The sequence below is a fragment of the Daucus carota genome, chromosome 1, assembly GCF_001625215.2.
Source record: "Daucus carota subsp. sativus chromosome 1, DH1 v3.0, whole genome shotgun sequence".
NCBI lineage: Eukaryota > Viridiplantae > Streptophyta > Magnoliopsida > Apiales > Apiaceae > Daucus > Daucus carota.
In genome coordinates this window covers 3,345,891-3,357,996 of record NC_030381.2, presented here as the reverse complement: position 1 = coordinate 3,357,996, position 12,106 = coordinate 3,345,891, and the positions used below count along the sequence as shown (strand labels likewise).

The following is a 12,106-nucleotide window of genomic DNA, read 5'->3' as shown; positions in this document are numbered from 1 at the left end:
CCAAGTCATAAAAGTTATATAAATTTGTAGAAAATACAGACATTTTCTAATTTTTTTTGAGGATATGGTCAAAGTTGGAACGCTCTATAACAATTGCAATTAGGTACATAGTACTTTTAAGGAAAAAATTTATACTTGAATTCTTTTGAAATAGATTTTCTATTCAAATAAATAATAATTTTTCTTATTTATATGATAGATTTCTATTGAAAAAGATTGTTATGCATTTTTCATTATTAATTGTACATGAAGTTAATAAAGATCTATCACTCAATTAAACAATTATAAATTGATTTTCTAGTTTAAAATCGGTCTAGCTGAACTTTTAACTTATAACTTAACATGACGCCTCTGATTAAATAACTTTGAATTATTTATAATTTATAAATTATTATAAAAAATAACTAACTTCGGTTCTAAACCTAAACAAAAAGCCCTTAGACAACCCTCCTTCAAGTGACAATCACGTATCTTTTCTTATCTCAAATATTTGAAGATAACAAAAAAATGCTATTTAACAATATTTTTAAATAAAAGTTTATTATTTATTGATGATAAAAACTTAAAAATAAATTTTCCCCATTTTAGAATATTTGGGATGCTAGGAGTGCAATGAAATTAAACTCAAATAGCTCTTTAAAAAGAGAAGCAAAACGTACAGTGTAAACCTAGATATTTTCGGTACTAAATCCAATTTAGGACACGTGGCTGGAAGAGAGCTTGCCGACAGTCGCTATCAGTTAAGAATATACTGTAGAGAAGTGCAGTTAGCCAGTTACTCCACCCAAACACGAATTACGAGGCCAATATTTTTACTTTGGCTGGTTTGCTTTAATCTGGTCTACTATAGGTTGGCCAGGCTGAGTTAATTAGAAAGTAGGGAAGAATTTATTTTTTTAGATTAAAATAAGTTTTTATTACATATATAATTTTTATTAATAAATAAATAATTATATATATTATAAATAAATTATAAAACAAATATTTATTTTAAACTTATAAAATGAGATATAAACATACACATATATGATGTAATAATATAAAATTAAATTTTAAAATTATTTTGAGAAGGGATTATATATATTTTTTATGAAGTATTTTGAAATTAAATAAAATCACTGAACAAGTTAGCATTTTCAATTTAAACTCTTGTATATTAAAATTACAAATAAGTTGATCAAATTAGATTTATTTAATTAACCCAGAAGATAAGTTAAAATAACATATGTAAGTGTAAATTCAAATTATATTGGACAAAGAGTGGATATATTTTTTTCTCTTGTTTCTTTGAATTATTTAAGGATGAATGAAAAAGAAAAGGAGATAAACTATTACTTTATTAAGATATTTGAGAGATAAAGACAATAAATTATACTAATTAATTAATTTTTCATGTCTTCACTTTAAAATATCTCACTAGAAGAAAGGGGGTCAATAAATACTTTTTGTCCTCTCTTTTCTCTAAGTTCAATTCTTTTCTTTATTTTATGTTAGAAAAAATTTTGAGAACAAAAGTCAAGTTATTTTCATTTTTTAACGTTAATATAAGGCTTAAAATCATATACTCTTTCCTTCCCCATTTTTCTTTTCTTTAGATTGGGGGATGAGGGTAGGTTTTTTATAGATTATAATTTTATAAATCATTTTAGGATAATAATTCCCAATACAAATATAATTTTTGAATTCAACAAGTTTTCTAACATATAATATGAAATTATATTATATATATAACTTTTAAGAAAGGTGCTGAGAGGGTATCAAGAAAAGCACATAATTGTGTGTGTGTATATACAAGATACTGTACTATATAGTTATACACAGTATCAATGGAGCAACGAGAACCCTACCTATATATGAGCTTAGAATAGGCTTTCCATAATCAGTGGGGACCAATCAAGTGCAGTTGAGATGTAGTTTTCCATTGCAACTTTTGTGGGGTTTTTTCATTCAAAAGTCTATATATGTGGACGGTGCAGGGTCAGTCCTAAAATTTACTTCATACATTCGAATGCTCCTGTTTAGTTCGTGTGACATATGAAGTAAAGTTAAAATCAATTTTTTGCGATATATACATAATAATTAAATTGAAATATCTTCAAGCGGTCTAGCTCTCACGGCCAAATAGGTGTAAAATTGCTAGTAACTTGATGTATACACACACTTAACATGCATCAACCGCACGGCAGTGATCTGGGTAGAGTTGGAACATGCACAAGGGTCAAGGGAACATGGCCAATGAATAAGATAAAAATACATAGAATTGTTGCTGTAATTAAACTCAAGAAATTATTTTTGGTATCAAATTATGTTAATATCTTTCAAATTTAATTAACTTTAAATATGTATCTACTCACTTTGAACTTTTGCAATTATAATTTCTTCATAATTTTTGTTAAAATATCACAATAATTATAATATTATTTTATTTTAACAAGATATGAAACATGTTAATTTTAGTTTTTATTCCGTAGAAATGTGACTTTTAATCTTTGTTTTATCAAATAAGATATACATCATAATTATGTGATATTCTCTCAAAATTCCGACACATTAAATTATTAAAAATAAGAAATATTTGAAAATTAGAAATTAAAAGTGAGGTCGCAAACATTCAAACTGTTTTCTATTTACACTAAAAATTATAAAAATTGTCAAAATTTTAAATTTAGAGGCCTGTTTATATATGAAAATGACCAGAGTGGCGGGACTGTCCCAAATGATATGATATGTCATACCTTCCACTCCACAACTTGCAACCGAGACATATCACTGTCACATTCTTTGTTTGTTATAGTGAACCACACAGTCCAAATTAAAGTCCATTTATTTTCACATATTCGTCCTATGCAGCGTCTCTCTTCCTCCATCGCTAAATCAAGCTCACAAAACACTGTTCGTCAAGGTATTCTCCTTTTCCAATGAGAGGTACTCCCTCATCTCGAATTAGATGAGCTCGTTGACTTTAGGCACGCATTTTAAAGTTCATTAACCGTATAACTACATTATTTATTTTTAAAATTTTATTTTTGCAAATAAAAATTTAAATATGAAATTTTCGTTTACAAAAGAAAAATTAAAAAAATAAATTTCGGAACTAGACGGTCAATGCACCTCAAGTTACGTGCCCAAAATCAACTAGCTCATCTAATTTGGGATGGAGGGAGTATATATTACTTCCTCCATCTCATTTTAGGTGTCCAGTTTTGATTTTCAACAGTCAAATTAATCAATTTTTGATAAAGCATAAAGAACAAATTTGTTATTATTTTGAAAAACTAAAAGTTACATTTTATAATATATTGTATGTACATTATAATGACATAATTTTTTTTACTTTTAAAAATTATATTATATGTGTAAATCTCAGTTAAAAATTGGTCAATTTGACCATTCAAAAATCAAACTGAACATTTAAAATGGGATGGAGGGAGTTTGTTTTGACATGCTTGTCAAGACTCCTTTTAATATAATTCAACAACAATTTTATAATTTTTTTTACATATATAAGAGTTTGATTTTTATGCTTTAATTCAAAAAAGAGAAAAATTTAGAAAAACAATATAAAATTATATTTTATAAGAGTCTAAAAATGCGTGCATATAGTGAACGTATATTTTTCAATCGGAAAGAGGGAGTAGTTACGTTACGGATTATGACCATTCATGTTATAATTTAGGGTGCGTAAACAAATCAAACAGTTCGTGAGCTACTCGAGCTCGGCTCGCAAAATATTCGTATTTGATTCGGTAATAATCGAGCGGGGTTCGAGCTATTTGGATGTTTTACCGAGCCGAGCTCGAGTTTCAAATTACTCGGCTCGTAAGGTTCGCGTATTGAGTCTCGACTATTTTTAAATTTTTTATTATAAATATATTTTTACAAATATATTTAATATTTATTTATAATCTATATATTTAATCGAATTGAACTTGAGCCAAACTGATCATATTTTGAGTTTTTGTTAATATTTAGTGACTCGATTCGAGTTTTCGAGCCGAACTCGAGCCTATCGAACTGTTTACGAGCTGAGTTTCGAACTTGAAATTAATGGCTCAGTCGAACTCGATTGGACTCGAGACTCGAACTTTTCAGTCGAGTTCGAGCCGAGAATGACAGTTTTTAACTCGGCTCGGCTCGGCTCGATTCCCCTATGCTATATATCCTTCAGTCTTATTTTATATGATATTTTATAAATATTCATTTCAAATCATCAGTTTCTCTCTTATTTTAGTTTAATGTGAGTTTATCAATAATAATTCAAAACTATTTAATCTCATTTATATTTTAAAATTAATATTCATCCAATAATGTAACATATCAACAAAATAAATAGTTAAAACTGTACAAAATTAGAAAACGAGAAATCTCAGAAGTATGTAATATACCAAACCCACGTACAATTGAATGCTTAAAAAGGAAGAAGTGGAAATGGAAAGAAGTATTTATATTAAATTAAAAGAAAAGAACATGGATAATTCATTGTAGTTGTTTGATTATATATTTTTAATATTTAATTTTATAAAAATATTAAAATAAGAGTCGAACAGTTGAAAAAATATCAGTAAAAATGAGTAACACTATACAGTACTGAAATAAGTATATGAAAGGTAAGATGTCTTGTTTGGAAATCAGAAGTTTGAGGGTAGAAAGTTAGCCGAAGAAATAGAGTTTTGGGCTCAAAAAATTAAAGTTATCAACCAGATAAATAAAGATAGAAATGATATACTGATATTTTCAGGAGAGCAAGGCTACATATTGTCTTATTTGTTGTTTGATATCCGATAGTGCATATTAATGGATTATTATTTGTAATACACAACTGTGTGGCAGAAACCGCGTACAAACAGAGAGAGGCCTGGGCTCTGAGCTATGTAGTGCATGGTGTTCGTTTTGAGATATTAGGACAAACGTAATCATCAAAGAAAAATTAAATTTGAAGTAAATTATCTCACATTCTTCTCCGGTAATGATTCAAATTTGGACTGTATACGATACTTATTGAAATTTGGATCATTTAATTAATTATAAAATAATTATTTTGTTATTTTTATGAGGTCGTGTGGACAAGTTTCAAAAAAAAAATTACTTCTTCTTTATAGCAAAGAAGTGATAAGTAAATAAATTAATAAAGTGTTTGAAAAAAAAGTAGAAGCCGGAAAGAAAACTAGCATTCTCAACTTTTTAAAAGTGCTTTTGCCTATTACCAAAAAAAAATTGCTTCTACCTATTTATACGAACGGGTCAAGAAAAGTATAAGCTAGAAGCAGCTTCTACTTGTCTTAAACAAACATGCACTCTATCTTTCATTTTTCAGACTTAAAATTAATTTGTAATTATTAATAATTTGTATTTATTAATTAATAAAAATTTGAATTTTTAGAATAAAACTTACAATAGGAAAAAGAAAACTCTTTAAAATTTAAATGAGATAATATTACATGCTTAAAATAAAAAATACATAAAATAAAAATTATAATATAGAAAATGTTTGGAAAACGACTAGATCAACAAGGACATTATTTTGTTTAATAATATTAGCAATTAAGTATAATTGAAATATTTTTACATATATTATGAAAATGTTTTCAATTTAATTAATATATTAAATATAATATAAGTAGTTAATAGTGATTAAATATTAAATTTATGATATAATTTAACATAAAAATTATATAATATAATATGCAAAACGCAATTTAGATCAAATTAAATTTACATTGATCGAGTTGGTCAAAAATTTGGATTGGATGATCCAAATTTAAAATTTTGGATCAGAAGTTGGGTTTATTTTGGATGCCTGCCGAAATATACTTGAGTCTAAATCATGTTATTCAATCCCTTTTGTTAAAAGACAAGCGAATAGGGTCGCTCATTAGTAGCTAATTTAACCTGTCAAAAACGTGTTAACGTCTCCTTCAGATTTGTTGTTGGAGACTCTTCTATTTGATGTTTCGTAATGCAATTTGCTTTTATTAAAAAAAAAACTCATAATATGTGGTTTTCATATATGGGCATAAGAATAAAAGAAGTCCAAACAAACACAATTTTTTTTTTGTAAAATCTCGTCTAATAACTAATTAATAAAAAAAAGTAACAAGTTCTTTGTATAAATTAGATTGTTTTCATATGACATTGCTGATTGCTCAAACCACCCACCAAACAAAACAACTCCTAAATATTAAAAATAAATCAATAATAGCCATAAACTTTTAAAGAAGGGGAGGAAAAAAAAAGATTAGCTGGTCAAAAAGTTAAGTAGCTGCTCTAAATATAATAAATGGAATGTGAACCAAATCAAGACTCCTGCGCAAAACGCAGCCCAAAATCTACAACTACAACTTTTATCTATTATATTAAATTAAAGTCAAAAATCGATTAACAAATTAAAAAGAAAGACATTTTTGATGGTGTGTCCCTTTCAATTCACAAATTGCTTTATATATTTCTCAGACACACTATGAGAAAACAGTATTTTAGTTAAACACTATGTATAAAGAAAGGTCGTAGATTCTTGATCACTATAGATAAAAGGGAAATTTTAATTCACCATTCACATGTACTTGATTTACTCTCAAAGTTACAATCAGTGAGTGTAAGGATCAGCGGATCCGGGTTGGGCCCCGGGGTCCTGAAACAAATATCAAATAGCTCCCTCCGTCCCACCAGATTTTTTTCGTTACTTTTTGGCACGCTCCTATAAACTATACTTATATTATATATATTTTTAAAAAAAATTTTGAAAAAAAGTTTGACGTTTAAATTTTTATTCAAAAAAGAAAAATAAAAAAAGCATTATTGAACTATACTTTATAAGAGTCTCAAAATACGTGCAAATAGTGAACGTAAACTGCCTAGTGGGACGGAGGGAGTATGCATCTAGTTATAAGTAAATTAAAAGATGATGATAGTATTTTACATAGAATTCTTAAGAAAGTGATAAAATTTTCAAATTCATAAATCAATGATCATTTTATTTTTTATTTTTTAAAATAACGATGTTTGTTAATTTTTAAAATATTTTATTTTCATCTTTCAAAATAATGACTAACTCTTATATTACAAATCAATATAAGCCATTTTTAAAAAACAAATTAAAGCAAAATCTGTCACTAATTTATAATTTTGAAAATTCGTCAATTTTTTGAATCTAGTAAAAAGTACCAGTATCATCATTCTGTAATTTATTCTCTAATTATTATATTTATAATTTATACAGAACAATTGGTATGAGGCTTCTATTTTATACAAGCAAACATGTTGGTATATATTTTTCTTTTTCTATTATATCCCTCTAATGAACTCCAAGAGGTGTTGTCAGGAGATGCTGGAGGATGCAAATGATAGGGTTCTTTTAAAGTAATCTATTTTATATTAATTCAATTGTCTCTGAATTTTAATGTAATCTTTTTCCTTGACAAACAAAAGATTTTATTAATACGAAGCGCAAATTCAGCCGGGACAAACTCCCGAACTGTCAACTAATCTGATTGTGAAACAAAGAACGAACTAAACAAATAGTCGTTTTGTTTTCAAATCGCTTAACAAATAGAATATTCATATTCTTTGATCTAAAAATATTATAGTGATATATCGAGCAATCCAACCGACATCAGTTATGAAACTAGTAGTACCGCAATTGACCTTCACATAAGCATCATCTGTAGCCCAATGTTCAGAATTATTAGTCGAATCAACTAATCCTGGAGCACCAAACGTCCCCAAAACATGAACAATTATTTGTTGTGAAAGGTAAGCTTTTGCGGTATCCACCATCGTTCCGAAATCGATGTGAGTCTTACCGATCTCCCAAAATACCGTATAAATCCTTTTCAGATTGATAATCGAACGACACATCAAGACACATAAAAATACGAAAACATAACACCCTGACATCCCAAAAAGTCATGGACATGACACATACTTTATTCGTTTTGGATATAAAAAAATTTACCAGCAGTACTCGTTTTCTAATTAATTCTAGACTTTAACTTTTGAGTAATAAAATTCATCAAGCTGATTTGCTGAAAATGTGTACACATCGAATGATTTTTACAAAAATATCAATTTTTATCTAATCCAGGGTTCTCAGAAAATATTTTTCAATTACCCAAAGTTGGCCACAGAGTGGGGAGTACTGAGAGCTCACTTAATTAGTTCTGGTGAGACCAGACGAGAGAGAGAATACTCGTGTATTAATCATTCAACACCGCACTCATGAGGCCATCAATGAGGTGTTCATCAACGCAATTATTGAGAGAGTGGGGCGCTATTTATAATGCCACACTTATTCTACTCCCTCCGTTTCAATTTACATGTCCACTTTTAAGAAAATTTTTTGTTTCAAATTACTTGTCCATATCAACTTTCAATGCAAATGTATATTTCCAAAGTCAATTCTACTCCACATATCTCTTATTTATATTTCCTAGATCAATCTCACTCCACATATTTTGATCATTTAATGCAATTAATTAGTAAACAACCACTTTTCTTAAACTGTGTGATTTTTTTAAAGTGGACATCTAATTTGAAACGGAGGGAGTACGAGTTAATTGTTCCACCAAGATGCCTTCAATTAAAGTATGAACCAGATTTGTTTCCAGTTTAATCTCTTTAACCCTAATAAGTTACATGCTTACAGCTGGTTACTGCATGCTACGTATGTGTGCTCACATCACATGTCAGCATGTGTTCGAATACTCATATATTTCATCATCTCACTCACGAACTATTTGTGAAGTCTCGATGTATCCGGTAAAAGAGTGATTCTGATTTGTAAACATTAAGTTACAAATAAAAACTGATTTACAAATTAAAAAATATATTAAAACAACTAAAAAAAATATAACCTGCCTAGGTAATACCCTTTATAACACGTTCTTTTAACATATTATATGTGTGAACAATTTTTTGAGAGGGTTCAAACTTCTATATAATATAATTTTATTAATTATTTAATTTATTTTAATAAAATTTAATGTTTAAATTTTTATTCACTAATTTTTCTTAAATAATATAATTATATTTTATATATATCTTAAATCTTGATTTTTCCAGTTCCTTTTCTAATAGAGTTGTTTGTATGCAAGTGTGCGTTATATCTCTATGTTCCGGTCAGCATCCGTCTCTATTCCTCGCCTCTGAAACAAGAGAAGAATCCAGATATAACTGAAAGACAGGACCAGGACTGTTCATGTAGGACAAAAAGTCATTTTTTTAATATTAAACTACTCCCTCCGTTTCAAATTACATGTCCACTTTTAAAAAATCACATAGTTTAAGAAAAATGGATTTTGAAAAAAAAGAGATGTAATAAGTCATTAATTGAACCTAATATGTGGTATATGGTTTATCTTGGAAATATAAATTTGAAATATGTGGAGGAGAGTTGATTTTGGAAATATAAATTTGCATTGAAAGTTGAAGTGGACAAATATTTTGAAACAAAATTTTCTTCCTAAAGTGGACATGTATTTTGAAACAGAGGGAGTATTAAACTATTACGGGGAAAGATATAGGCCGATATTATTCGTCTAAAGAGGAAACTTATTTTCTCTAAACAATGACGAAAGTTGTCAGTCTCAAAGCTAAAGCAGAAAGTTATTCCTTTAATTTTCACTACAATCAGTCATTCGGTCACCCACAAGCAAGCATTACCAGATTTAGTATAAATTACTCGCCAGACTAGCTAGCTAGGGTTACAAGAATTCAGTAAATTATATTATTGATTCACCATCAAAGTTGTTTTGATTTGGTAAAAAAATGAAATAATCCATTGTAAACCAAAAGCACACAGATTTGCTTTCAGACACGATTCAGGAGAGTTGATACTATATTCGAGTTATTTCTCGACGCAGGACGCCATCATTATTAACGAAATGAGAGTGAATAAAATTCACCACATATCAACACAAACTAGGAAGAACTTTATATGAGGCCGTTTGGGTGAGCTTAAAATAAGTGCTTCTTGCTTAAAATAAAAAAGTGGAGTAGAAGTTAGAAGCAAATTACAACTTATAAGTGATTAAAGTGTTTGGGAAATAAGTAGAAGTCCTGAAACAAAAGCTAGCATTCCCAACTTTTTATAAGTGCTTCTTGACTTTTTACACAAACAGTACGAATAAGAGCTTTTAACTTATAAACCCAGAAGCTGGGCTTTTAAGTCGACCACAAACACCCACATTATATTGGGATTATATTTGAGTTTTGAGGGATCCTGGTTTGGAGCTAATATACGACTATGAGATTGAAGCACATGAAATTCACAGACTTCTTGAAGAATCTGATGATGATCATCACTATGTTTAGAAGTACTAATAAGCTAAGGTCAAACTGTAATAATGAACATAATGAATAATCAAGAGTGACATGATAATTTGTATTAAGAATATAGTTGTTGTAATTATTTGTCCCATATGAACAAACCTTATGCAGTACTAAACCAACAAACTTACATATTCTAGACACATATTGACAAGGAGAAAAGCAGACAAAAATAACTGTCTTTCACTTTAAAGTTCATCACCACATAGAGTCATGAATATGTGATATGCAGACAATTCGCCACTGAAAAGTGGTTGATAATTATGCTCATAGCAGTGATTCATGTATGACACTGATTATTTCTGCATAGTACCATTTTATTCCTGTACACCCGTATTGAGAACCAGTCCATCTACAGACACTCCTGTTTCTCGTAGCACAGATCAAAGCCCATTCATCACTTAAAAAGATGAAGAAATTAATTAGTCCTTTGAAAGGGCTAAAAATTAGATAAATACAAAACAATTGAACAAAGAGTTTTTTTTTTTACATGAACATGCACACAGTAATTAATCAGCTAATTAAACCCTAATTAGAAGAAAGGGAAGCTGAATTCCCCTGTATCATTCTCCGCATTCTCCATGGACCATGGAGAAGGGTAGCACCATCCCATCTCAACCGAATCATCGAACACGAAATCGTTATTCATCATCTCAACTGAATCGAAGCCCGTCTCCAGACTCGGCAGCTCGATGATTTCAGTCAGCTCATCAGATGCAGCCGATAAGTCTATAGCCAGAACCAGAGACGACAGAGAATTCGAAGACGAGAGAGTTGACGACGAAGACGGGGAGAGAGACGGAGGGGTACTGTCAAACTGATCCATTGCCGCGGCTTTCACAGCCGCGGCTTGAACGTCTCGAGGCGAGTTGGAGGCGGGACGAGGCAGAAGGTTCGCGAGTTCCGGGAAATTGAGGATCGCGGAGCTTCCTTTGATGCACAAAGCGGCTACATCGTGAGCCCTAGCTGCCATTTCGGGTGTGCTGAACGTGCCGAGCCAAATGCGACTTTTTTTACGAGGCTCGCGGATTTCGGATACGTATTTGCCCCAATTGCGCATCCGAACTCCGTGATAGACCGAGTGTTTGTTTCCGTGTCTTATTCTTTTCGGTTTCTTGCTCGAGTCTGACAACGACTTGTCAGACTCGAGGCACGATTTCACGAAGTGAGTCGAGCCGGGAGAGGACGGGGATTGGGGCGAAGATGAGAACGAGTTCGAGCTGCTCTCGGGCTCCGAATTGCTTGCTGTCATTGTTAAGTGAAGTTGTCGCCTATGTGAAAGTATGAGTGTTGCGGAGAATAAATGACGGTTATCGGAAAACAAGTGACGCCGGAAGTGGGTGAAAAGTAAGGGGAGTCGTATATAAGGAAGGGGAATATATATGGTGGACAATAAAATGAAATGCGAGATTAATAAACTGGAAAGAACACTTCTTATAACGGGAAAGTTGAGGAAGAGGATGGGGTCGTGTCGTACAGATGGGTCCATTGGTGTTGGACTACCCATGACTCAACCAAATTTATTTGTCCGTTTGTATTCATTCGGAGCCGTAAAAATATCGAGTTGAATTTGATATGCATTTGTTAAATCTTCTTACAAATTATTAATACTCCCTCCGTCCCTTTTTACATGTCCCTTTTGAAAAAAAAATTTGTCCCAAATTACTTGTCCACTTCTCTTTTCAAAGCAACTTTTTGTATGTTTTTTCAAAATGTAACAATTTCCAATGTTTGACTAGCATATATATATACACAACTCTATCTAATTCATTACATTTATTAG

The 12,106-nt window shown here is 30.3% G+C and overlaps 1 protein-coding gene across 1 annotated transcript; it reads right to left on the bottom strand.

The window, feature by feature from the left end:
* Window positions 1-10,720: 10,720 nt before the first annotated feature.
* On the bottom strand, window positions 10,721-11,736 carry LOC108193893 (ethylene-responsive transcription factor TINY). Its single transcript, XM_017360742.2, has one exon. The coding sequence runs from the start codon at window positions 11,573-11,575 to the stop codon at window positions 10,856-10,858; it is 720 nt and encodes a 239-aa protein (XP_017216231.1). The 5' UTR covers window positions 11,576-11,736; the 3' UTR covers window positions 10,721-10,855.
* Window positions 11,737-12,106: the final 370 nt, after the last annotated feature.